Here is a 26,779-nt window from a genome sequence, read left to right on the forward strand (position 1 = left end):
GGATTGTTACTTGCTGCAGATGGCTATTCAGTGACTGCTACAAATGATCGTGATGCTGTCCAGGGTTGAATACCCTGCAAGCATGCACATTCTGAGGTCACACACTGCAGGTACAAAACCACCAGAGAAAAGCCACTGTCCACAGGAAGGAAGAAAAGCTGAATGTGTGAGACACTGGCCTGGCAATGTGCCCCGTTCTGTGGCGTCGTACAGAGCGCTATACCCATTTGGTTTGATTCCTGCTTTGGCTGCATCTGTCCATCAGACTCATCGAGCTTCTGCTGCAATCGCCTGGCCAGGTCATCTTCCGAGTCCATGATATTCAGATTCTCATCGTCGTGGCGATCGCCTTCATCATCATCCTCCTCGCTGCTACTGCTGATGTCATTGAAGATCTCCCGTAGCTCATCTCTCTCCACTGTAAAACACAGCAAGCAGAGCTAGAGTAGATTCACCAGAGGTCAGGCCAGTTTGGGGTCTCAGTCACTTTCTGGTCTGTCACAAATCAAACCTGCTCTGCTGTTCTGTTTAATCACACTGCTGCTGTCCCTCCTCCCTGCCCTCTACACCCAACCCTGCCCCCCCCCCGCCCAGCCCTGCCCCCCACCCCCCACTTCGCCCAGCCCTGCCCCCCACCCCCCCTTCACCCAGCCCTGCCTCCCCCTACGCCCAGCCCTGCCCCTCCCGCTTCGCCCAGCCCTGCCCCTCCCGCTTCGCCCAGCCCTGCCCCCCCACCCCCCTTCGCCCAGCCCTGCCCCCCCCATGCCCAGCCCTGCCCCTCCCGCTTCGCCCAGCCCTGCCCCTCCCACTTCGCCCAGCCCTGCCCCTCCCGCTTCGCCCAGCCCTGCCCCTCCCGCTTCGCCCAGCCCTGCCCCTCCCGCTTCGCCCAGCCCTGCCCCTCCCGCTTCGCCCAGCCCTGCCCCCCACCCCCCCTTCGCCCAGCCCTGCCCCCCCCACGCCCAGCCCTGCCCCCCCCCACGCCCAGCCCTGCCCCTCCCCCTTCGCCCAGCCCTGCCCCTCCCCTTCCCCCAGCCCTGCCCCTCCCCTTCCCCCAGCCCTGCCCCTCCCCCTTCGCCCAGCCCTGCCCCTCCCCCTTCGCCCAGCCCTGCCCCTCCCCCTTCGCCCAGCCCTGCCCCTCCCCCTTCGCCCAGCCCTGCCCCTCCCCCTTCGCCCAGCCCTGCCCCTCCCCCTTCGCCCAGCCCTGCCCCTCCCCCTTTGCCCAGCCCTGCCCCTCCCCCTTCGCCCAGCCCTGCCCCTCCCCCTTCGCCCAGCCCTGCCCCTCCCCCTTCGCCCAGCCCTGCCCCTCCCCCTTCGCCCAGCCCTGCCCCTCCCCCTTCGCCCAGCCCTGCCCCTCCCCCTTTGCCCAGCCCCTCCCACTTCGCCCAGCCCTGCCCCATTTCGCCCAGCCCTGCAACGCCCCCTTCGCCCAACCCTGCAACCCCCCCTTCGCCCAACCCTGCAACCCCATTCGCCCAGCCCTTCCCCTCCCCCTTCACCCAGCCCTGCCCCTCCCCCTTCGCCCAGCCCTGCCCCTCCCCCTTCGCCCAGCCCCTCCCCTTCGCCCAGCCCTGCCCCTCCCACTTCGCCCAGCCCTGCCCCTCCCACTTCGCCCAGCCCTGCCCCTCCCACTTCGCCCAGCCCTGCCTCCCCCTTTCGCCCAGCCCTGCCTCCCCCTTTCGCCCAGCCCTGCCCCTTCCACTTCGCCCAGCCCTGCTCCCCCCACGCCCAGTCCTGCCCCCCCATTTCGCCCAGCCCTGCAACCCCTCCCTTCGTCCAGCCATGCAACCCCCCCCTTCGCCCAGCCCTGCAACCCCCCCTTCGCCCAACCCTGTAACCCCCCCCATTCGCCCAGCCCTGCACTCCCACTCCTAATCGCCCAGCCCTGAACCCCATTCACCCAGCCCTGCCCCCCCATTCGCCCAGCCCTGCCCCCCCATTCGCCCAGCCCTGAACCCCATTCGCCCAGCCCTGCCACCCTTTTTGCTCCCTCCCGAAAGTTAATTCGCCCCTTCCCCACTCGTTCACCGAGTTCTGCCCATTCAGTAATGTACCTGCTGAAGTGTGGCCTTGCTTGTGTCCAGATGATCCTGGAGATGAGCTGTCAAGGTTTGGCAGGGAGCCCTGGTTTTCTACTTCCTTTGTTTCATCCTCCGCTATAACCTCCCACCCTACAAACGGGCAGAGTTAAGGAACGGAACACAGCAACCAACATCAATCGGACCTCAGCAACTCTCCTCACCAAACACTGGAGAAAATTAAAGTTCTTCTAGAAACAGATTACAACAGCACAGGACAGTGAAACAGAGAGACTCACTCTGATAGGGTCTGTCAACATGGACACAGCATGTTACTGCTTGAGGAGGTTTGAAACATCCATTATTCCACCTCCTCTAAGGTTTAAGAAGGCATATGGGATACTTGCCTTTATTAGGCGAGGCACAGAATATAAGAGCAGGGAGGTTATGTTGGAGCTGTATAAACACTAGTTAGGACACAGCTGGAGTACTGTGTTCAGTTCTGGTCACCACACTATAGGAAGGATGTGATTGCACTGGAGAGGGTACAGAGAAGATTTACCAGGGTGTTGCCTGGGCAGGAGTGTTTCAGCTATAAAGAGAGACTGGATAGGCCAGGGTTGTTTTACTTGGAGCAGAGAAGGCTGAGGGTGGACCTAATAGAGGTATACAAAATTATGAGGGGCATAGATAGGGTAGATAGGAAGAAACTTTTCCCCTTAGCAGAGGTGTCAATAACCAGGGGGCATTGATTTAAGGTAAGGGTCAGGAGGTTTAGAGGGGAATTGAGGAAAACTTTTTTCACCCAGAGGGTGGTGGGAATCTAGAAAATACTGCCTGAGTGGGCGGTAGAGACAGGAACCCTCACAACATTTATGAAGTATTTAGGTGAGCACTTGAAATACCACAGCTTACAGGCCAATTGCTGGAAAATGGGATTAGAATATATGGGTGTTTGATGGCCGGCACGGACACGATGGGCCGAAGGGCCTGTTTCTGTGCTGTATAACTCTATGTGAGCCCAATATTCATTATGTGTGAAAGGAGAGCAAATTTCATTTTAAAATACCCAGAGCCCATGACACAAGATGTGAGCAAAAAACTCCAGTTTTTCACTTCTTCGCCTCTAGTGTCCTGCCTCTCCCTCACAAACCTTGTCTCCATTTTGAAAATACTTTAGTCAGTGCCCATCTCAACAAACAGAACTATCCCGGCAGACCGATCGTGTCAGCCTGTTCCTGCCCCACGGAACTCATTTCTCGTTATCTTGACTCCCTTCTCTCTGCCCTTGTCCTGTCCCTTCCCACCTACATCCGTGATTCCTCTGACATCTTACGTCACATCAACAATTTCCAGTTCCGTGGCCCCAACCGCTTCCTCTTCACCATGGACGTCCAATCCCTCTACACCTCCATCCCCCACCAGGATGGTCTGAGGGCCCTTAGCTTTTTCCTTGAACAGAGGCCCGAACAATCCCCATCCACCACTACCCTCCTCCGTCTGGCTGAACTTGTTTTCACACTGAACAATTTCTCCTTTAACTCCTCTCACTTCCTCCAAATAAAAGGTGTAGCTATGGGTACCCGCATGGGCCCCAGCTATGCCTGTCTCTTTATGGGGTATGTGGAACATTCCTTGTTCCAGTCCTACAACTCTTTCTCCGGTACATCGATGATTACTTTGGTGCTGCTTCATGCTCTCGTCGGGACCTGGAAAAATTTATTAATTTTGCTTCCAATCTCCACCCGTCCATCATTTTCACATGGTCCATCTCTGACACTTCCCTTCCATTCCTTGACCTCTCTGTCTCAATTTCTGGTGATAGACTGTCCACCAATATCCATTACAAGCCTACCGACTCCCACAGCTACCTCGACTACAGCTCCTCACACCCCGCTTCCTGTAAGGACTCCATCCCAGGACATGTCAGGGGAACTGTTTTTGAAGCTAGCATCATCAGAACAGATGCGATGGAGGCGAAGGAACACTCTCTCAGTTCCTTCGCCTCCGTCGCATCTGTTCTGATGATGCTAGCTTCAAAAACAGTTCCCCTGACATGTCCTCCTTCTTCCTTAACCGAGGTTTTCCACCCACAGTCGTTGACAGGGCCCTCAACCGTGTCCGGCCCATCTCCCGTGCATCCGCCCTCACACCTTCTCCTCCCTCCCAGAAACATGATAGGGTCCCCCTTGCCCTCACTTATCACCCCACCAGCCTCCGCATTCAAAGGATCATCCTCCGCCATTTCCGCCAACTCCAGCATGATGCCACCACCAAACACATCTTCCCTTCACACCCCCCTGGCGGCATTCCGTAGGGATCGTTCCCTCCGGGACACCCTGGTCCACTCCTCCATCACCCGCTACTCCTCAACCCCTACCTATGGCACCTCCCCATGCTCACGCAGAAGATGCAACACCTGCCCCTTCACTTCCTCTCTCCTCACCGTCCAAGGGCCCAAACACTCCTTTCAAGTGAAGCAGCATTTCACTTGCATTTCCCCTAACTTAGTCTACTGCATTCGTTGCTCCCAATGCGGTCTCCTCTACATTGGAGAGACCAAACGTAAACTGGGCGACCGCTTTGCAGAACACCTGCGGTCTGTCCACAAGAAAGACCCAAACCTCCCTGTCGCTTGCCATTTTAACACTCTACCCTGCTCTCTTGCCCACATGTCTGTCCTTGGCTTGCTGCATTGTTCCAGTGAAGCCCAACGCAAACTGGAGGAACAGCACCTCATCTTCCGACTAGGCACTTTACAGCCTTCCGGACTGAATATTGAATTCAACAACTTTAGATTTTGAACTCCCTACTCCATCCCCACCCCCTTTCCGTTTCTTCCCCCTCCCTTTTGTTTTTTCCAATAATTTATATAGATTTTTCTTTTCACACCTATTTCCATTATTTTTAAATCTATACCTTTAATGCCCGGTCAGTCTTTCCACCCCAGCCCCACTAGAGCTGTACCTTGAGTGTCCTGCCATCCATTCTTAATTAGCACATTCTCTTAGATAATATCACCACCTTCAACACCTCTTTGTTCCTTTGTCTGTGACATCTTTTGATTATCTGCTCCTATCACTGCTTGCTTGTCCCTACAACCACCCCGCCTGCCCCCCACCCCCCAACTTCTCTCCCCCCACCCCCCCACCTTAAACCAGCTTATATTTCACCCCTCTCCTAATATTACTCAGTTCTGTTGAAGGGTCATGAGGACTCGAAACATCAACTCTTTTCTTCTCCGCCGATGCTGCCAGACCTGCTGAGTTTTTCCAGGTAATTCTGTTTTTGTTTTGGATTTCCAGCATCCGCAGTAGCTTTTTGTTTTTATCTCTCTAACTCAGTTGTGAATATATATTCAATGACCCAGCCTCAATTGCTCACTGGGGAAGAGAATTCCAAACATTCACGACCTCAGAGAAGAAATCCTCATCTCCATCTTAAATGGGAGACTCCTCATTTTGAAACTGTGCCCCCCCTGGTTACAGATTTCCCTACAAGGTGAAAAATCCCCTCAGCACCTACCCTATCAAGCCCCCCCAAGATATTGTATGTTTCAATAAGATCAACTATCATTTTACTAAACTCCAATCAGCCAAGGCCCAAAATGTTCAACCTTTCCTCATAAGACAAACATCTTCAACAAGAAATCAGCCGAATGAACCTTCTCCGAACTGCTTCCAACACAAGTATATCCTTTCTTAAGTAAGGAGACAAACACTGCATACATCACTTCAGATGCAGTTTCACCAATGCCTTGTACAGTTGTAGCAAGTCTTCCCTACTTTTATACTCCATCTCCTGTGCAATAAATGCCAACATTCAATTTGCCTTCCTAATAGCTTGCAGAACCTGCATGCTAACTTTGTGATTCATGTACAAGGGCATCCAGATTCCTCTGTACTGCAGCATTCTGCAGTCTGTCTCCATTTAAATAATATTCTGCTTTTCTATTCTTTCCCACCAAAGTGGAGAATCTCACATTTTCCCATGTTATACTCATCTGCCAATTTTTTCCCACTCACTTAAACTTGGCTATGGGCCAAGTGCTGGTAAATGGGATTAGGTAGGTGTTTCTCACGTGTCAGTGCAGACTCGATGGACCTCTTCTGTGATTCTGTGATTTAGTCCCATTACTTTTCCTAGTCATCCTTTGCTGGTTTCCAAACTTTTCCCAATCTTCTAGCCTATCACTAATCTTCGCAGCATTGTACATCTTTTCTTTCAATTTGATACTGTCCTTAACTCCCATAGTCAGCTACAGATGGTGCATCCTTCTCATAGATACTTTCCTTCTCAATGGAATATACCTTAGTTGAAAATTATGAAATATCTCTAAATATCTACCACTGTTACTCCACTGCCTTACCTTCTGATCTACTTTTCCAGTCACTATCTTCCCAGTCCACTTTAGCCAATTCGATATTCATACCCTTGTAATTGCCGTTAGGTTTAAGACGCTTCTTTCAGGTCCACTTTTCTTGCCCTCAAACTGAACATAAAATTTGACCATGTTATGACCACTCTTACCTACAAGGTCCTTTTCCACAGTCATTTATTAATCCTGTCTCATTACATTTACCAGGCCTAAAATAGCCTGTTTCCTGGTTGGTTCCAGAATGTATTATTTTAAGAAATGATCCCAAATATAGTCTATGAACTCATCCCCAGGCTAGGCTACCTTTGCTAATTTGATTTATTAAATCTATATGAAGATTAAAATCATCCACAATTATTACAGTACCTGTCTTACAAGCCCACATTATTTCGTAATCTATACTCTATCCTACAGTATCGTTACTTTTAGGGAGCCTATAAACACAAACTATTCACACCAGTGATTTATTTCTTTTACTGCTCCTTTTCTCCATCCAAACAGATTCTACATCTTGATCTTCCAAGCCAAGATCATTTCTCACTACTGTACTGTTCCCCTCATTTATTAACAGGGCTGCCTCACCCCCTTTCCCTTTCCTATTGTCCTTCCAAAATGTCAATGCCCTTGAACATTCAGGTTCCTTGGTCACCTTACAGCCATGTCTCCGTAATATCTATCATAAACACATTTATTTCTATTTGTGCTATCAATTCACAGAATCTTGTTACGAGTGCTGTGTGCATTCAGATGAAGAGCCTTTAATTCTGTATTTTTAACATTTTTCTCTACTCAGACTTTATTTGCTGGTGTACTCTTATGTTTGTATGCTCTACTACATTCTGGTTATCATTACCCATATTACTACCCTCCATTATTGCCTTGTCCTTTCTCTTTAACTTTCCAAATCTCCCTTCACGTGAACCCTTCTCCCTCTCCCCCACCGCCCCACTATTTAGTTTAAAGCCCTCTCTACAGCTCTAGTTATGTGATTCTTAGAACATTTGTCAAGGTGTGGTATAAGTGAGGACTGTCCCAAAGGTACATGCCCCTCTTTCCCCAGTATTGATGTCATTTCTCCAACCCATGAATCAAAACCCATTTCTCCAACCAATCTCTCTGATCTGATTTACCGTTTGCCAATTTGCTCGGGTCTCAGGTAATAATCCAGAAATTACCACCTTTGAGATTCTGTTTTTGAATTTAGTCCCTAGCTGCTCATATCCCTTCAGGAGAACCTCTTTCTTAGTCTCTGTTGTTACCCATGTGGACTAGAAGAACTGGATCCTTGACCTCCCACACCAAGTTCCTTTCCAATCGCAAGGAGATGTCCTTGACCCTGACAGTGGACAGGTAGCAAGGCTTCAGGGCTCAGGCTCTCAGCTGTGGAGAACAGCATCTATCCCCTAACAACACTGTCCCTTACTATAACCACGTTCCTTTTTACTTCCCCAGTTTAATGGCTTCCTGCATCACGGTACAGTGGTCAGTTTGCTCATCCTCCCTGCAGTCCTGGCACTTGTCCACACAAGCTGCTGTTGGACAATTGAAAGGGTTGAGGCTACTCCATTGCTACCTCTGATCCCCATACCCAACCTCACTCGCAGTCACACCCTCGTGTCCCTGACTGTGGACCAAATCAAAAGTGTCTAAACATAGGTGTGTGACTGCCCCCTGGATCAAAGTTTCCAGATAACAATCCCTCTTCTTGATGCATCGAAGTGCCTGAAGCCCACAATTCAGCTCATCAGCTCTGAGCCAAAATTCCTCGAGCTGCAGATACATACTGTGGTTGTGGTTGCTGTGGATCACACTGGTGTCCACCAGTCCCACATGCTACAGCTGCAACACATCACCTGCTCCGCCATCTTTATTGTGCTTTTTTCGACTAATTAGGTTTCAAGTTTGGAACAATGACTCAATGATTATTTGTAGTCATATTAAGGAGTTTAACCAGTTAAGCTATTAATTTAATAAAACACGTACATCTCCCAGTACCAGTTTAAACTACTGCACCAGCTTAAAGAGAATAAAAACCTTAAAATTCACCAACCAATAACCTATCTGCGCACCTAATTAAGGCCTCTGGGCTTCAGCGCTCAGGTCTTGCTGTTTCCAGCTCCCTCCTTATTCAAACTGCCCGAGTTAAGCGCACTGTACTAAGTTGAGCTGCATTGGTGCTACTACTCAAAAAGGAATGCTGGTAGTTAAAGAGAAATGTTTCAACTGCAGAACGCTATTCCCACTGAAGAGAATTCTTCCCTTGCCGAGAGGAAGGCTGCCCTGCCTCCGCCGAGAGGAAGGCTCCCTCCCCACAGAGGAGTGCTCTGACTGAATGTTTATACCGAAGAGGAGTCTACTGAAGAAGTGCTACACTGTCAGAGGTACAGACTTTTGCATGATGTGTTGAACCAAGGGCCCATCTGTCATTTCTGACACAAGTTCCTATGTCACATTTTGATGAAGATCAGGGAAGTTCTCACTGATGTCCTGGACCTCAATACACGTCAGGCAAGCATGTCAACACATAAAACAGATGGTCAGACCATTTAACACAATGCTCTTTGCATGATGCTGTGGTGTCTAAATTGGTTGCCATGTTTCCTAAATTACAACAACAACTACACTTCTAAAGTATTCTGTTGGCTTTGAAGTGCTTTGGTAAGCCCTGAGGTCATGGAAAGTGAAACACAAGTTTGTCTTTATCGGTACCCACTGGCTTCTGCTCTGAGTTGCAACACCCCATTATCTGAACCCCACTCCCTTTTCAAACAGGAAGGATACGGACACTGACGGCCTCAGCATCTGTGCTCAACAACCTCTTTACTTCCTTTTCCACATCTGGAGACTCAATGTACTAGGAACAAGAAAAGGATAATGAGGTTTCACTTTTGTATTGTGGCTGTTGGGAATATCAAAGTTTTGATTTCATTCTAGCCAAACATCCAAAATGAAACTAGCGCTGTGCCTGACCTTGCACCAAACACTGGGGTTACTGTAAAGCTCCCTCCAACTTGTTGGGTTAGATACAGAGTAAAAGCTCCCTCTACACTGTCCCCATCAAACATTCCCAGGGTAGGTACAGCATGGGGTTAGATACAGAGTAAATCTCCCTCTACACTGTCCCCATCAAACACTCCCAGGACAGGTACGGCATGGGGTTAGATACAGAGTAAAGCTCCCTCTACACTGTCCCCATTAAGCTTTCCCAGGTCAGGTACAGCATGGGGTTAGATACAGAGTAAAGCTCCCTCTACATTGTCCCCATCAAACATTCCCAGGGCAGGTACAGCACGGGGTTAGATACAGAGTAAAGCTCGCTCTACACTGTCCCCATCAAACACTCCCAGGGCAGGTACAGGATGGGGTTAGATACAGAGTAAAGCTCCCTCTACACTGTCCCCTTCAAACACTCCCAGGGCAGGTATAGGATGGGGTTAGTTACAGAGTAAAGCTCCCTCTACACTGTCCCCATCAAACACTCCCAGGACTGGTACCGCACAGGGTTAGATACAGAGTAAATCTCCCTCTATACTGTCCCCATCAAACATTCCCAGGGCAGGTACAGCACGGGGTTAGATACAGAGTAAATCTCCCTCTACACTGTCCCCATCAAACACTCCCAGGGCAGATACAGGATGGGGTTAGACACAGAGTAAAGCTCCCTCTACACTGTCCCCATCAAACACTCCCAGGGCAGGTATAGGATGGGGTTAGATACAGAGTAAAGCTCCCTCTACACTGGCCCCATCAAACACTCCCAGGACAGGTACAGCACAGGGTTAGATACAGAGTAAATCTCCCTCTACACTGTCCCCATCAAACACTCCCAGGGCAGGTATAGCACGGGGTTAGATACAGAGTAAAGCTCCCTCTACACGTTCCCCATCAAACACTCCCAGGGCAGGTACAGGGTGGGGTTAGATAGGTAATAAATCATCTGCAGTTAATGTTGAAGATCAGCCATGGCCTTCTTGAATGGCAGAGCAGGATTGAGCGTCTGTATAGCTTACTCCATCTCCTTTTTCCTTGTGTACACTGCCACATCAAACGTTCCCAGGACTGGTACAGCAGAGGTTAAATATACACGGTGAGACAGGTCGCTCTAGAAACCCTCACCTTCTTCTTTGCAGTTTTCCTAAATCGCCTTTTACGGACATTTTTCAAGGGGCAAGTGACTGAAATTCAAGGAAAGAAGCAGCAAATGTCAATAAGGGTGAAATACAGTCTGGATATTTGATTAACAACAGAATGTTCTAGACTCTTTTGAGACTTGAGAATGGTGGTGAATTTGATCCACCTGTCCAAGTTATTCAAGTTTGAAATCTGCTAAAATAATTACTAAATGCTGCCCTGGTCTCCATTTTGCTGCAGCCACTGTACACTATGCAGAGACAGGTTCGATGGGCTGTATGGTGTTATTTATTATGTTGCTTACACAAAACATCAACACAAGGATTGGTTCAAGACAACGGGGTAGACAACGGGGCACTAAAATTAGTTTTGGATTGGTAGAGGATTGAGGAGACAATGGGTCCATGGAATTAGTTCAGGGTTGGTAGAGATCAATGGGGAGCTAGCAGGGCATTTGGACTAGTTCAAGATTCAGACTGGGTTATGGGGCAAATGTAGGGCAGTAGGATTAGTTTGAGATATAAAACTATGGGGGTAGCAGGGGCAGTTGAATTAGTTTGGATTTGATATGGCACTATGGGAAACAAATGACGCAGTGGCATTAATTTGGGATTGATACAGTGTTAAGGGAGACAGCAGAGCAGTGGAATTAGTTTGGGATTGATAAAGTGTTATGGGGAGAGAGCAGAGCAGTGGAATTAGTTTGTATTTTTGTAATAAGGAGCTAGCACAGGCATGACAAGCCAAACAGCTTCATTCTGTGCTGTGAACCTTGCTGGTTCAATTGTCTCATTAATTCCCCAATCCTGAAGTTCATTCCTAGCATTACACAATGTAAAATATTCTCCACATACAGCACAAATTTAGAAGGACAGGATCTAGAATCGTACTGCTGGGGCTTTTCCACAGCTCCAGTGTAAAGTTGCAATGGTAGCCCAGTTAGCAGACTTCACCAGCAGCTCTGTTTAGAGGACTGTTAAACCAATTCTTCAGCCTAGCATAGGCAAATCTGGAGAGCACACTTCCCCAAGCTTGCCATTATACATATAAATCCCATTGTCCGAATTCCTCCCTCCAATGCACTAACACTCCAATGCCCAATCCCAGAGGAATCAAGCAGGCAATCTCCTTTCATATAATTCATGTGGGAGGCTAACTGGGACAGCTCCTCATTTCTTTACCACCACTCCTATTTCTTCCCTGAAGGCCCCTAACTCACAGCAGGTCATGGCTAAACTCTACTATACTTTACTCAAGTGGCCTTTCTCTTAGAGCAAGTTGAGACAATGGGTAGGCACTTAGACTGACTGAGGCATCACAGTCAAGTCAAGCCCAACCCTGCCCTTTCCCTTCCATCCTGGCAAGTGCCCTCTGTATGGAGTCACTGGATAATGGTCAGAAATGGTAACCCTGGGCTAAATCTTCCTGCTCCAGGGTAGACAGTTGCAACGGATAGCTCAGTTAATAGACTTCACCTGGAGCTCTGTTTAAAGAGGGTGCTGGGGGCCATAGGAATGTTTCTCAGGCTACACAGTTTGTGTTAATTATGAGACTCACTGCTGTGATTCCATAGGAATTTCTTCTCCTTGTCCTTGTCCTTCTTTTTGTTTTTGGGATCAACTGGCACAGGCTCCTCCTGTGGGGGGTACAGCTCCCCATCAGTGGTGCACACCAGCATCTAGAGCAACAGAGGAACAACAGATAATGCAGTTGAAGCGCCTGTTCCAATATACAGCCTGCCTTCGCATTACCCTCGAAACTGCCCCCTCGTGCCATCCCAAACTGTCCTCCCCGTGCTATCCCAGTCCCCCCGTGCACCCTTGGCCCCATCTCCTCGCACTGTCCTCTGCCTTGCCTCATTTCCATAAAATCCACCTCTTTACATAATAGCCTCACTTCCTCACACAGCTCTCATTCTCACTCACAGAATCACAGTATGGTTACAGCACAAGAGATGGTTATTCAGTCCATCATGTCTGCGCGAGCTCTCTGAAGGATCAATTCACTTCATTCCAATCCCCAGCTGTCTCCCAGTAACCCTGCACATTCTTTCTTTTTAGATAATAATCCAATTCTCACTTGAATGTTTCACGTGAACCTGCCTCCACAACACAGCCAGCACATTCCAGATCCTAACCACTCACTATATGAAAGAGTTTTTCCTCATGTTGCCAGTACTTCTTTTGTCAATTACCTTTAATCTGTGCCTTCTTGATCTTGAACCTTCCACCAATAGGATCAGTTATTCCCTATCGACTTTGTCCAGGCCCCTCATCATTTTGAACCTCTATCAAAACTCCTCTCAACCTTCTCTTCTTCAAGGAAAACAATCCCAACATCTCCAACCTGTCCATGCAACTGAAGTTTCTCATCCTTGAAACCATTCCTGTGAACCTTTTCTGTACTCTCTCCAATGCCTTCACATCTTTCCAAAAGTACGGCGCCTAGAACTGGATGCAATACCCCAGCTGAGGCTGAACCAGTGTTCTATATAAATTTAACAAACTTCCTTGCTTTTGTACTCTATACCCCTATTAATAAAGCCTAGGATAATCGTTTGGTAAAACAGAACTTGAGTATTGCTGAAAAAAGAGACATGTCGAAGCTTTTTGTCTTGCACTCATCAGACACTTCACAAGAATACCAATATAAGGGGAAAACAATAATTCATACTGCATGAGAGTGCTGACTGGTTGGCAAGTGGACTCTGTTTGATAGAGGTGTTGCCTTCTCATACAGTATAAATTGTGGTTTTCCCCCTATATTGGTATTCTTGCGATGAGTGCAAGATGAAAAGCTTTGACATGTCTCTTTTCTCAGTAATACAAAAGCTGAGAATGTTGTATTCTTTATTAACTGCACACTCTTCCTACCACATTCGATGATTTCTTCTCACCATATTTCTCCATATAATATGAGCAAATAATACATAATCTCGTCAACAGCAGAAAGAAACCATCTCTCGTCCTTCAGGTACTGGGCCCCGTTATTTGTTGCTGCCACTTCGGATCGGAATTCAACATCTGTAACTTTGCTTTTTATTGCTACAAATAGTGGGAAGACCATACCTGACACAGATCAGCAGTTTTATAGAACGTCTTTTTATCAATGGTCTTGAGAGATTCGATGATACATGGTAGATCAACTAACTTCGCAGCCAAAGGTTGCTTGTCCACTCGCACAATGCCATGCCGACCATCCGCTGTGAGAATGGAAATAGAAATCCAGTCAGCTGATTGCGTGCCACTCTATTATTGCATTTACATTTTCCTCTCCTCTATGTATCAACTCCTCCTGAAGTTCCACTGGATTTGAAGTGTGAGCCAAGGTACACAAATGGATCCTAAAGTGACATCTGCTGTTAATACAGAGGGATATTAGAAAGGGATTTGTTTGCTACAAGCAGGTGTTGAGGCAAAGACTAGGTCATCACATAAAAGGGAGCTAGATAAGGATTTGGGAAGGGATATGAAAGGATGTTGGGATATTCTTTTCCCAGAGGACAGTTGAGGCCTGGAACAAGTTGCTGGTACATGTGATAAGTGCTAATTTGTTGTAAATCTTGCGGAAGAGGTGCCAGTTCCTGGCTGGGGTGAAGTTCATGCCTTATAAAAGATAGGTGGAATATCTGGTAATATAAACATGGTGGGTGTAGTCGTTTGGGTTAGTTTTCGATTGCCTAAGGGGCTTGGGGAGGAATTTAAGTGTTTTATGTCCTTAATTAGGTTTTTATCTGCTTTTTCCTTTCTCCCAGAGACTCTCATGGCTGCTGGTAATGAGATGTCAAATTACAATGCTTCAGGCATCACCATGGTTTGGGGAAAGCTTGATGCAGCAGCTGGCATTTTGTACGTGTGTGTATAGGATTTAGACTTCCCAGCCCAGCTGAAGAGCTAGCACAGGCACAAAAGACTGAGCCACCTCCACCTGTGCTCAGATTCTACGATCCTATGAATCTCTAGGACACTGGGGTAGAGATTCAACTTGGATGAAACAGTGAATGCATGACTAAGATACATGCTGAGAATTTCATTAGGAAGTGTGGTTGGGGGGAGGGGGGTCTCCTAATCAGATACCCTAACTTTGATCCAAGCTCAGCAAAATCTTCGGTTATGCACTTACGCAGGGTTTCTGGAAATCAGGAAACCGGCAGAGAAATTCCAGGTGCTAAAATAGCTGACTAAGGAAGGGAATGAAACCAAAGGTCAGCGATTTTAAGAGGGCGATGAAAATATTTTTGACAGGTAGTTATTGAACAGTCTGAGCTGTTAAGTGGAGTCTTTAATCTGCTGTGGCACAGCAAATCAGGAAAGTCCTGGGTTGCATAACCACATTGCACCGAGTTAGCCATCTGCACCAGGGGAGTTAACGGGACAATGCAGCCTCAGTCAGAATTTCCACACAAAACTGCAGCCCTACTGGAACTGCATGAACATCAGGTCATACTTGGCTGTGAAACTCTTTGCGGTTAAATGGTTCACTGAACAATAACAGTATCAGGCTCACATACTGGGTAAAGGAAGTACCAGTACACAGCCAACGTTGGAAAAGGGGGAGCTGGAAGAAAAATTCCTTTGTGAGGTTGACAGAGCCGGCCAGAAACAGCACAGCCTTAGGGAAGGGAAATTATGGTGAGCGATTAAGAACGCATTTGGCTAAAGCACTTACGATGCAACTCGATGGTCAATCGGTCCCGGAGGTTGACATTTCCAGACTGCACAGCTCTCCGCACGGTGGCTGCATGTTCCTGCAGAGAAAAAACACTGACTGGAAAATCTACCGGTCATCAAGCACACCCTTATCCAGCCAGCCATATGGCACTTCCACACATCTCTCACATTATTCAAACAATCAACAAACATGAGTGTGATTGGAACTGGAGATAACCTACTGGCTCAGATAGGGAATTGATTAGGGGTAGGAAATAGCGAGAAGGGGTAATGGCCATAGATTCAAATTGGAGAGACATGACTAGTGGTGTTCCCAGGGATGTGTATTGGGGCCTCAGCTTTTCACTCTGTTTATAAATGACTTGAATGAAAAAAAATAGAGTCATATATCGGCTGGTGACACTAAATTGGAAGGAATAACAGGTAATGAAGGTGGAAGCAGCAAGTTGCAAAGAGATGTTGATGGATTAAAGAATGGGCAAAACTCTGGCAGATGGAGTTTATTGTGGGGATGTTTGAGGTCATCCACTTTGACTCAGAAAAATAGATCAGAGTATTTTCTATATGGCGAGATACCAGGAACTGTGGAGGAAGAGAGAGATTTAGGGGCTCAAATACAGAAATCATTAAAAGCTAATGGACAGATAAAAAAGTGATTGAAAAAGCTAATGGGATGTCAGTCTTCAAGGAGGCTGGAATACAAAGGGAGAGAAGTGTTGTTTCAGTTTTAGAGAGCTCTGATTAGGTTCCATTTAGAGTACTGTATTCAGTTCAGTTCAGATAACCTTGCAGCAGATTAACTAGGATGATACCAGGGCAGAAAAGACTAAATTATGAGGGCGAGTTGCATACACTAGACTTTTATTCTCTTGAATATAAAAAATTAAGAGATGGTCTAATTAAGATTATTAAAAGAGTTGATAGGATACGTAGAGATCATCTATTTTCTCTTGTGGGAGAACGAGGACTTATTAAAATAAGGGTTAGGTTGTTTAGGGGTAATGTCAAGAATCATTTCTTCACATATTGTGTCATGGAAATTATTATTTTTTGTAACTGTCGACCAGTTTTCTTATTTTCTCAGGTGTAGGTGATGTTTCTATTTTTCCTAGCAAAGAGCAACCTCTCCCATTTATCTAAGTTAATTTGCCATTTAACTGCTCAGTTGAAAGGTTTCTAGTATCTTCTTGTATTATGTTGTATTCTTTGAGTATTAGTTTAGTATCACCTAAAACAAAAATTCACACTGAATTATTTGTTCCTAAGTTCAAGTCAATAATATAAATTGTGAATAGTTTTGGTCCTAGCACTGATCGTTGTGCAACACTGCTTCCTCCAATCTGAATAACTACTCTTGAATTAGCTTTCTAATTTTTAGTCAATTTACTATCTATCCCCACACCTTAACCTTTGTAAGGAGCCAACTTTGTGGTGCCCTATCGAAGGCTGTTGAAAAGGAGAATTTTTTTTATACACTGTGCGATATGATCTGGAATGTGCTGCTTGAAAGGACAGTGGAAATAGATTCATTAGTAATGCTCAGCAGAGAATTAGATAAATAGTGCAAATAGAAAATATTAGCAGGACTCTGGGGAAAGAGCAGGACAATGGGATTTAATTGGATAGCTCTTTCAAAGAAACAGCACAGGTACAATGGGCTGAATGGTCTCCTGTGTGGGAAAATGTTGCCATTGCAGCATTTGCTGTTTCAGATCCCCAATGCCTGCAGTATTGATTTTTACTTTTTGCTCAAACCAATAAAGGGTTATTTGAAGTCTGAATTTTCACTCCAAGTCTCGACAAGTGAACCCGAATCTCGTTTACTGAAGAGAATGTTAAATTCTTACCGATGGCAGCCTCAGAATGTACTGACTCTCTAACTCATGAGGTGCATCCTCTTTGCTCTTCGAACCCTGCTTCTGTCCTTTTGCTGCAACATGAAATAGTGATGGAGCTAGATTAACTTAAAGCTCATTCTGGTCTACAGTAAGCACCAAACCTTCCTGGAGTGTATGCATGTACTGTACCATGAAGAAGCTTGTGAACAGACAACTCTGCATTTATAAAACACCTTTTGCATCCTTGGGGCATTCCAAGATGCTTCACCACCACAGGAATATTAGAATTGTTGTCATACCTGAAGTGTAGGAATGTGTGCCAATTTGCGCACAGCAAGCTCCCGAGATAACAACCAGTTTTAGCAATGATAGTTGAGGAATAAATGTTGGCTGGGGCACTGGGGAGAACTCCCCTGCATTTCTCCCACTGGAGAAATTTTTGAAGGAATTCACTGGGAGTGAGGGCCAGCAATACAGCTTCTGAAATTCACATACTATTCTGAGATGGAGATTCAAAATCAGGAATTAACACCCAGTCTTTAGCTAATGCCATTTCAGCAGGACCTCTCTTCTTCTAATGAATTCACTGCCCCAACAAAAATTAAATTGAGCAGACGTATAACTAAACTGAAGCTCTGGAGAAGGACCAGCCAGTAGGATCCACATGTCTGGACAGCAGGACACACCCTAGGGGGAATTTTAACCCCCCCCCAAGTGAATCAGCCTCCACCTTATTCTCAGGCGGTGCATCCCAGGGCCTGGGACTATTCTCGTGTTCTGCGTACCACACTTCAGGAAAGGTGTGAAGGAATTGGAGATGGTGCAGAAAAGTTTATGAGAATGGTTCTGGAGATAATGGACTTCAATTATGAGGATAGATTGATGATGCTGGGGCTGTTCTCCTCAGAGAAGGTTAAGAGAAAATTTGATAGAAGTGTGCAAAATCTGAAGGGGTCTGGACAGAGTAATAGAGAGAAACTGTTCCCACTGGCGAAAGGTTCAAGCAAAAGAGGACACCAATTTAGGGTGACTGGGAAAAAAACAGTGGTGATATGAGGAAGTAATGTTTTACTGTTAGTGGTTAGGATCTAGAATGCACTGTCTGAAAGTATAGTGGAGGCTGATTCAAATTTGGCTTTCAAAAGGGAGCTGGATAATTATCTGAGAATTAAAAAAATTAACATGGCTGCAGGTAAAAAGGCAGGAGTGGGACTAACTGAGTAGCTCTTACAGAGAGCCATCATGGACATGCTGGGATGAATGGCCTCTTTCTGTGCTGTAACCATTCTATATCTTTTCTGCACCCTCTTTAAAGCCTTCACATCTTTTCTGAAGTGCTGGGCACAATGCTCCAGTTGAGGACAAGCCAGAGTTTTATAAAGGTTCATCACAACATCCTTGCTTTGGTATTCTGTGCCTCTATTTATAAAGCCCAGGATCCTGTATATCTTCTAAAAAAAACACTTTAACCGCCCTCCCGCCTTCAATGATTTATGTGTACATATACCTTCCAGTTATCCCCAGGAGCGATATTTTGATTTGATTTTGTAAGTTTCCTTTGAAGTTTTGATTTTTGTTAGTGTGCCCCATTAGAGGCAATCTTCCCCCAACAACCCCCCCCCGCCATTAGTTTGATTTGTTGATCATTTGTTCTATTCAAACGAGACTATACCTTCCAATTTCTCTGCCACAGCACCCCCTTTAGAATTTTACCCTTTATGTTGCCTCTCCTCACTCTTCCTGCCAATATGCCTCACCTCATGCCTCTCAGCTATAGGTTTTGTCAGGCACATGTCTGCCCATTCCACCAGCCTGTTTGTGTCCTCTTGAAGTCTATCGTTATCCTCCTCATGGCTCACAACACATCCACATTTTGTGCCGTCTGCAAAGTTTGACATTCTGCCCTGTGCACCAAGGTTAAGGTCATAATATAACTGTGGAAAATCAGTGGTCCTAATACTGACCCTGAGGCAAACCTCACAATATACCTTCAGTCTGAAAAATAACTGTTCACCACAACTCTATTTTCTGTCACTCAGCCAGCTTCATATCCATGCCCCTTTTATTCCAGTCTTCAGCTTTGCTGACAAGCTCATTATGTGGTACTTTATTGAGTTATTTAAACACGGTTTGCCTCTGTTCACTTTCCCTAATTAACCCACACTTGCCCAAGCGACTGTTAATTTTATCCCTGATTATCTTTTCTAAAAGCTGTCCCATCGCTGAGTTTAAACTGACTGTGGTTGTATTAACTGTTGGTTTCTCTGGGATTTCGGGAAGAGACAGATTGAGTCAAGTAGGGGATCCTGAGCATTCTCACCTGTCATTTTTTTCCAGGAAATTGAACCTTTCTTATCCATATTCCACAGGCCTGGCTGCTAATCCATCAGGATCAGAGTTGATAACTATAAAAGAGAGAGAGCGAACTCAGGGTGAGGACAAAATCTACAGAAAGGAAGGAGCTGGGCTCCGGCACCCAGAGTCGGGGGGAAGGGGGATTGGGCAGGGGGCGAACACAGGGGGGTGAAGGGGGGAGAGTGGGCAAGGGCGGCTAGGGGGAAGACTGGGCAGGGGGCGAACCCGGGGGGTGGAGAGAGATTGTGCGGGGGGGGAACCCGGGGGGGTGAAAGGGGGAGAGTGGGCAGGGGGTGAACCCGGAGGGGGGAGATTGGGCGGGGGGTGAACCCGGGCTCCGGTACCTGTTCCTCCAGCCCTGCTGAGTACCGGAAGTATTCCGGGGGAAGTCTGTTCCAACTGCACAGCGCAGAGAGAATGGTTCCGGATTGGGAGGCGGGGTGACAGTTAGAAGGCCGGACCGGAAACGGAAGAGGGAACGGAAATGAGCGAGGGACCGGGGAGAGTGGGGGATCGAGAGAGAGCCAGTGGGGGAGGGGTTAGCAGTGTGCCAGTGGGGGAGGGGTTAGCAGTGTGCCAGTAAGGGAGGAATTAGCAGTGTACCATTGGGGGAGGAGTTAGCGGTGTACCAGTGGGGGAGGGGTTAGCTGTGTACCAGTGGGGGAGGGGTTAGCAGTGTACCATTAGGAGAGGGGTTAGCGGTGTACCAGTGGGGGAGGGGTTAGCAGTGTACCATTGGGGGAGGGGTTAGCGATGTACCATTGGGGGAGGGGTTAGCGGTGTACCATTGGGAGAGAGAGGGAGGGGTGGGTAGCAGTGACTGAGGGAGGACATAGAGGTTCTCCCAGTAACATTGCATTGCAGCTATCCCTGTAGGGGCAGCTGATCCCTGATAGTGAGACAGAATTCCTGAGGTACTGCTGGTGACATGCTGCCTGGACCAATGCCTTCCTCTTCACCCATGGTAGGTGATGTGAGATAACTTTACTTAATACCTAAGCTTCTGCATACCTGGATATTGAGCAGAGCCTGTCAAATTGTACCCTTTAAGGCACTAATCATGGTGATTACTACTCTGCAATTCCTCCCGCGCGGTTTCTGACTGGTTTGTTTCTACATGTTTAAAATGTATTTCTTTCCACTTTTATCCAAAGAATCTCCAGAGCATAGCTTGTGAACTCGAAGTTCCTGTTGGAGGTGGTGGCGTAGTGGTAATATCACCCAGCTAATCCAGAGGCCCAGACTAAAGCTCTGGGGACACCAGGCATACCAAAAAATGAGGTGTCAACCTGGTGAAGCCACAACACAGGACTACTTGTGTGCCAAACAGCATAAGTAGCAAGTAATAGACAGACCTAAGCAACCCCACTAGCAACAGATCAGATCTAAGCTCTGCAGTCATGCTACATCCAGTCATGAATGGTGGTGGACAATTAAACAATTCACTGGAGGAGGAAGCTCCACAAATATCCCCATTCTCAATGATGGAGGAGCCCAGCACATCAGTGCAAAGGCAAGGCTGAAGCATTCGCTGCAATCTTCAGCCAGAAGTGCCAAGTGGATGACCCATCTCAGTCTCTTCCTGAGGTTCCCAGCATCACAGATGCCAGTCTTCAGCCAATTCGATTCACTCCTCGTGATATCAAGAAACGGCTGAAGGCACTGGATACTGCAAAGGCTATGGGCCTTGACAATATTCCTGCAATAGTACTGAAGACTTGTGCTCCAGAACTTACTGTGCCCCTAGCCAAGCTGTTCCAGTACAACTACCACACTGACATCTACCCGGCTATGTGGAAAATTGCCCAGGTGTGTCCTGTACACAAAAAGCAGGACAAATCCAAACCGGCCAATTATCGCTCCATCAGTCTACTCTCCATCATCTGTAAAGTAACGGAAGGTGTCATTGACAGTGCTATCAAGCGGCACTTGCTTAGCAATAAGCTGCTCACTGGGGTCTGCCAGAGCCGCACAGCTCCTGATCTCATTACAGCCTTGGACCAAACATGGACAAAAGAGCTGAACTCCTGAGATGAGGTGAGAGTGACTGCCCTTGACATCAAGGCAGCATTTGACAGAGTATGGCATTAAGGAGCCCTTGCAAAACTGGAGTCAATGGGAATCATCGGGGAGATGGTGGCATAGTGATAATGTCACTAAGCCAGTAATCCAGAAGCCTAGGCTAATGCTCTGGGGACAGGGTTCAAATCCCACCATGGCAGCTGGTGGAATTTAAATTCATTAAATAGATCTGGAATATAAATGGTGACCATGAAACTATCTGTGATTGTTGTAAAAATCCATCTGGTTCACTTATGTCCTTTCGGGAAGAAAATCTGCCATCCATACCTAGTCTGCACGACAGGTGACTCCAGATCCACTATATTGTGCTTCACTCTTAACTGCTCTCTGACTTGTCCTAGCAAGCCACTCAGCTCAAGGACAATTAGGGATGGGCAACAAATGCTGGCCTTGCCAGCGACGCTCACAGTCCATCAAAGAATAAAGAAAAAAAATCAGGGAAAACTTTGCTTGGCTGGAGTCATACCCGGCACAAAGAAAAATGGTTGCGGCTGTTGGAGGTCAATCATCTCTGTCCCGGGACATCGCTGCAGGAGTTCCTCAGGGTAGTGTCCTCAACCGAAACATCTGCAGCTGCTTCATCAATGACCTTCCTTCCATCATAAGGTCAGAAGTGGGGATGATCACTGATCATGCACAATGGTCAGCACCATTTGCAACTTCGCAGATAATGAAGCAGTCCATGTCCAAATGCAGCAAGATCTGGACAACATTCAGATTTGGGCTGATAAATGAACATTCGTGCTGCACAAATGACAGGCAATGACCATCTCCAACAAGAGAGATTCCAGTCATCTTCCCTTGACATTCAATAGCATTATCATTGCTGAATCCCCTACTATCAACATTCTGGGGGTTACATTGACCAGAAGCTGAACTGGACTAGCCATATAAATACTATGGCTACAAGAGCAGGTCAGAGGCTGGGGATTCTGCAGTGAGTAACTCACCTCATGACTTCCCAAAGCCTGTCCACCATCTACAAGGCACAAGTCAGGAGTGTGATGGAATACTCCCCACTTGCTTGGATGAGTGCAGCTCCCACAACACCCAAGAAGCTCGACACCATCCAGGACAAAGCAGCCCACTTGATTGGTGCACACTTGACGCACAGAAGCAGCAGATGCACTGCAGGAATTCACCAAGGCTCCTTCGTCAGCACCTTTCAAACCCGCAACCTCTACCACCAGTAAGGACAAGGGCAGCAGATAGATGGGAACGCCACCACCTGCAAGTTCCCCTCCTAGCCACTCACCATCCTGACTTGGAAATATATCGCCGTTCCTTCACTGTCGCTGGGGCAAAATTCTGGAACTCTGTCCCTAACAGCACTATGGGTGTACCTACACCACATGGACTGTGGCGGCTCACTGCTACCTTCTCGAGGTCAATTAGGGATGGACAATATATTTGGCCTAGCCAGCGATGTCCAGATCCTCTGAAAAGAATTTTTAAAAAAGGTTAAATACAATTCATGCGAATGGTATCAGACCATAGTTACATTTGCTCAGAATTACCTACTATGCAAATCCAGTGTGAAAAAGCTGTCCACCATGGCTCAGTGAAGAACACTCAACTCTGAACTGGTTGTGTGTTCAAATCCTAGTCCAGACACTTGAGCATATAATTTAAAACGACACTCTAGTGTGATACTGAGGGGGTGCTGTACTATCAGAATGCTGTCTTTCAGATGACATGTTCAACCGAGGCTCCCTCTGCTCTCTTAGACGAATGTTAAAGTCCTTATAACACTATTTTGAAGAAGAGCAGGGTAGTTCTCCCTGGTTTTCTGGCCAATATTTATCCCTCAACCAACACACTATCACACTATTGTTTATTAGAATTTTCTCAGTGCAACGTGGCTGCCATGCATCCTACATTACCACAACAACATTTCAAAAATACTTAAATAAAAACAGGAAATGCTGGAAATACTCAGAAGGCCTATCAGCAATTCTGGAGAGAGAAAAACAGAGTTAATGTTAAGAGTCGAATTTGTCTCTTCTTTGGAAGAATATGGCTCTTCTCTCTCCCCATGCTGCCAGACAAGCAGTTTCTGTTTTTACTTCAGATTTCCAGCAACCACAGTATTTTGCTTTTATTTCAAAAATACTTCATTGGTTGTAAAGACATCCTGAGGTTGTTAATGGCACTGTATAATTCATCCTGCAGATTTGTTCCTCTTTCCCTCCCACTATTTGGTGATCTATAGTATACACTCAGTTGTGTATAACAGCTCCCCTATTGTTCCTTCTTTCTAATCAAATATGAGTTTATATTTGGACCGTCAGCTACATTGTCCCTCTCCAGTGCTAACAATTTATTTGATTAATACTCCCATCCACTCTTTTTTTTTCCTTCCCCAAGTTTCTGAATACCTTGTGGACAGGATTTTTAAGTCCCAAATCCTCCCCTTCTTTGGCCAGATCTCTGTTATTGCCACCATATCATAGTCCCTTATGGTGACTTGTGCCTGCAGCTCACCAACCTCATTTACCACACTCCGAGAAATTACACATACAAACACACATGTATAAACCCATTTTACTCTGCCTTGCATTTTCCCCATCCAATCCTGTTTCTGAACTATATGCTGTCTTTCTCCCTGAATCCTTGGTGCACTTTTGTTTCTTCGCTTTAATGTTTCATCCTAGTGCGATTCTCCCTGCCAAATTAACTTAAACTCTCCCCACAGCGCCAGTTTACCTCTCAGTGAGGATATTGGTCACAGCCTTGTTGGGGATGCAACTCACCTATATTAAAAAGGTCCCTTGTGAATCTGGACTCCCAATCTGAAGCCCCCTTCTCCACACTAATTCACTCCCTTACACACACACATTCACCCACAATCTTTGCTGCAGATGTGTAAGCTTTAGACAACAGTGAATGTACTTCAATAAATTTGACTGTCAAGCTTGCCATAAGGTGTGTCAGATGAACTAGGATGCTGGCTGGCAGTAGTGGCTGGTTCCCCCTGTGTGTGCTGAATGCAGTGACCCTCATGCCCTTATGCCCTGCAGCTCTCCACCGTGGACAGAGCTGCTGAGGGCTATCATTTCTACATCGGGCTTGCTCTTGCCATCAGCTCCAGCATCTTCATTGGAAGCAGTTTTATCCTGAAAAAGAAGGGACTGCTATGTCTGGCCAGCAAGGGGGTGATCAGAGCAGGTAAGCGACAACTGTGGGAGCATACAGGATGCTGACTGTCAGTCACTGGCAAAACTCTGCTGGAGCAGGCTCTCAGTCTCAGCTTTGAAAGAATAAGGGCCTGCTTTCATCGTCACCTTTAGTAGTACTTCCCTCCACTATCATGCCCTGGCACTGACCCATCCGCAGTTTGGACCCTCGGCAACAGTTCCTTGTTTCTCTGCCCAGGAGGCCATTGCTTATTGTGTGAACACAGGTACTCAGTGCTCCAGGAACATTCCACCACTGGACCCTCACACGGAATGAGGTTGTAAACTGCATATCCACTGATGTAACAGTGCTTCATTCCCTCATTCAGAGCTGCTGATTCTCTATCCCCCACCCCTGAAGGTGCTGACTCTTTCTCCCCCTCCCCTGAAGGTATTGACTCTCTCTCCCCCACCCCTGAAGGTGCTGACTCTCTCTCCCCCACCCCTGAAGGTGCTGACTCTCTCCCCCCCTCCCCTGAAGGTGCTGACTCTCTATCCCCCACCCCTGAAGGTGTTGACTCTCTATCCCCCACCCCTGAAGGTGCTGACTCTCTCTCCCCCACCCCTGAAGGTGCTGTCTCTCTCTCCCCGACCCCTGAAGGTGCTGACTCTCTCTCCCCGACCCCTGAAGGTGCTGACTCTCTCTCCCCGACCCCTGAAGGTGCTGACTCTCTCTCCCCTACCCCTGAAGATGCTGACTCTCTCTCCCCCTCCCCTGAAGGTGCTGACTCTCTCCCCCCATCCCCTGAAGGTGCAGACCCTCTCTACACCTCCCCTGACAGAGATAGGACCTTCTGTTACCACACCCAAGTGGCCTCTCTTTGTGTTTAAATCTGACAAACTGTTTAACTCGGAGAGCATTACCACTGCGTCCGGTCCTCAGTTAGCAATGCATTCTGATGAGGAACAGGAGTTTCATTGGATTCATTAATCCTCAGTGCTACACTGATAACGTTGTAATGCTTCCAATTGCAGTCCTGGCTGCATTGAATAAATCTGAACCTTTCCTTTACCGCTAGTCTCCACTGAGCCACTGGGGGAACAATCTTTATTAAAACTGAGAAACTTAGTTTTAGATTGCTGCTTTTAAATATGTCCTTATCACTTCATGCTTTCTCTGAAACATATATTCTGAGTTATAGCTGGGTCCGTGAAAGAATATGGTCCAGCACTGTAGCTCCCTACCCTGTTTGGTCACTTAGACAAGAAGTTGTCAGAAGAATAAAGACAGTCGGTTTTCACTGGCTTACTCACTCTTGTCCTTTTTAAAATTGGAAAACCATAGATGTCAGGGCCCAGAGTGCCAATCCTCCCACAGCCCCACCTCCGTGCCCAGGTAGCCCAGAGTGTGAGAATAATCTCCCCCATCTCCATGCATCCCTGAGTGCTAGGTAACCCCACCTCAGCTCTGGTTCACCCCAGCAGCTGTGCCTAGAGTGGTGGACACCAGCCAGATTTATAGAGTTGTTGATAATAAGAGGTAAATCACTGCTAATTCATTGTCACCAAGTTTGGAAAATCAGCTGAAACTGAAAGCCTAGCAGTTGTTCTACACCAGAAGATGGCAAACAAAACACCAGCAACAGATCCCTTATGCGCCAGCTTCGCAAGGGATAGGTGTATATGCGCAAATGCGGAATGTGTAGTGAGGTTAGATAGTGACAGGGAGGGGGAAATAGTAATGGAAGCTATCAGGCTGTGCAGCACAATGTGCTTTCTTTAATGATCACGTGCTCTCCCCACAGGTCAGGGTGGCCATGCATACCTGAAGGAATGGCTGTGGTGGGCTGGACTCCTCACAAGTGAGTGTTGCTCATGGTGACAGGCAAAATATCTTCAAGACATATTTGCTGTTAAATTCTTTTATTGGCTGAGGCAGTAAGGGTACGAGGTACAGCTTGCTCTCCCTGCGCTGAATGGTGCCCAGATAGTTTCTCAGTTCATAGCCCTTCCCTGCTTCATCTGAACGAGGAAACCATGTGCAGGAGATAGAATAAATTCCTGCTCATTGCTCTGTCTCCCTTATTCCACCTCCTGTCTGCAACATCCTGTTTCTCCCCCCATCCTTTTGTCCCCTGCTTCTCCTCTCCTCCCCCCCCACCTGTGTCCCCTGCTTCTCCCCTTCCCCCCACCG

General features: G+C 47.1%; 1 protein-coding gene and 1 long non-coding RNA gene across 2 annotated transcripts; one reads left to right on the forward strand and one right to left on the reverse strand.

The window, feature by feature from the left end:
- On the reverse strand, positions 1-19,844 carry taf7 (TAF7 RNA polymerase II, TATA box binding protein (TBP)-associated factor). Its single transcript, XM_078537599.1, has 10 exons — positions 19,732-19,844; positions 19,353-19,437; positions 17,042-17,124; positions 15,193-15,271; positions 13,593-13,726; positions 12,082-12,202; positions 10,510-10,568; positions 9,175-9,247; positions 2,052-2,168; positions 1-418 (listed from the first exon to the last, which is right to left on the reverse strand). Exons 2-10 carry the CDS (start codon positions 19,390-19,392, stop codon positions 24-26), a joined length of 1,101 nt encoding a protein of 366 aa, XP_078393725.1. The 5' UTR covers positions 19,393-19,437; positions 19,732-19,844; the 3' UTR covers positions 1-23.
- Positions 19,845-19,925: 81 nt separating this feature from the next.
- LOC144677524 (uncharacterized) lies at positions 19,926-26,447 on the forward strand. The gene is made up of 4 exons (XR_013575724.1): positions 19,926-19,966; positions 20,186-20,351; positions 24,490-24,637; positions 26,391-26,447. It is a non-coding gene; the product is annotated as an uncharacterized LOC144677524 (long non-coding RNA).
- The last annotated feature ends 332 nt before the right edge of the window (positions 26,448-26,779 follow it).

This window comes from Cetorhinus maximus, unplaced genomic scaffold (assembly GCF_964194155.1).
Source record: "Cetorhinus maximus unplaced genomic scaffold, sCetMax3.hap1.1 HAP1_SCAFFOLD_2629, whole genome shotgun sequence".
In the NCBI taxonomy this organism is placed as follows: domain Eukaryota; kingdom Metazoa; phylum Chordata; class Chondrichthyes; order Lamniformes; family Cetorhinidae; genus Cetorhinus; species Cetorhinus maximus.

What these genes read in the sequence shown, in the direction of transcription:
- taf7 (XM_078537599.1), bottom strand. Translation starts at nt 19,392, where the DNA reads ATGGATAAGAAAGGTTCAATTTCCTGGAAAAAAATGACAG. An exon ending in ACATTCTGAGGCTGCCATCG is followed by an intron (nt 15,272 to 17,041) that starts GTAAGAATTTAA and finishes TTTTCTCTGCAG; the next exon opens with GAACATGCAGCCACCGTGCG. An exon ending in ATTCCTATGGAATCACAGCA is followed by an intron (nt 10,569 to 12,081) that starts GTGAGTCTCATA and finishes CTTGAATTTCAG; the next exon opens with TCACTTGCCCCTTGAAAAAT.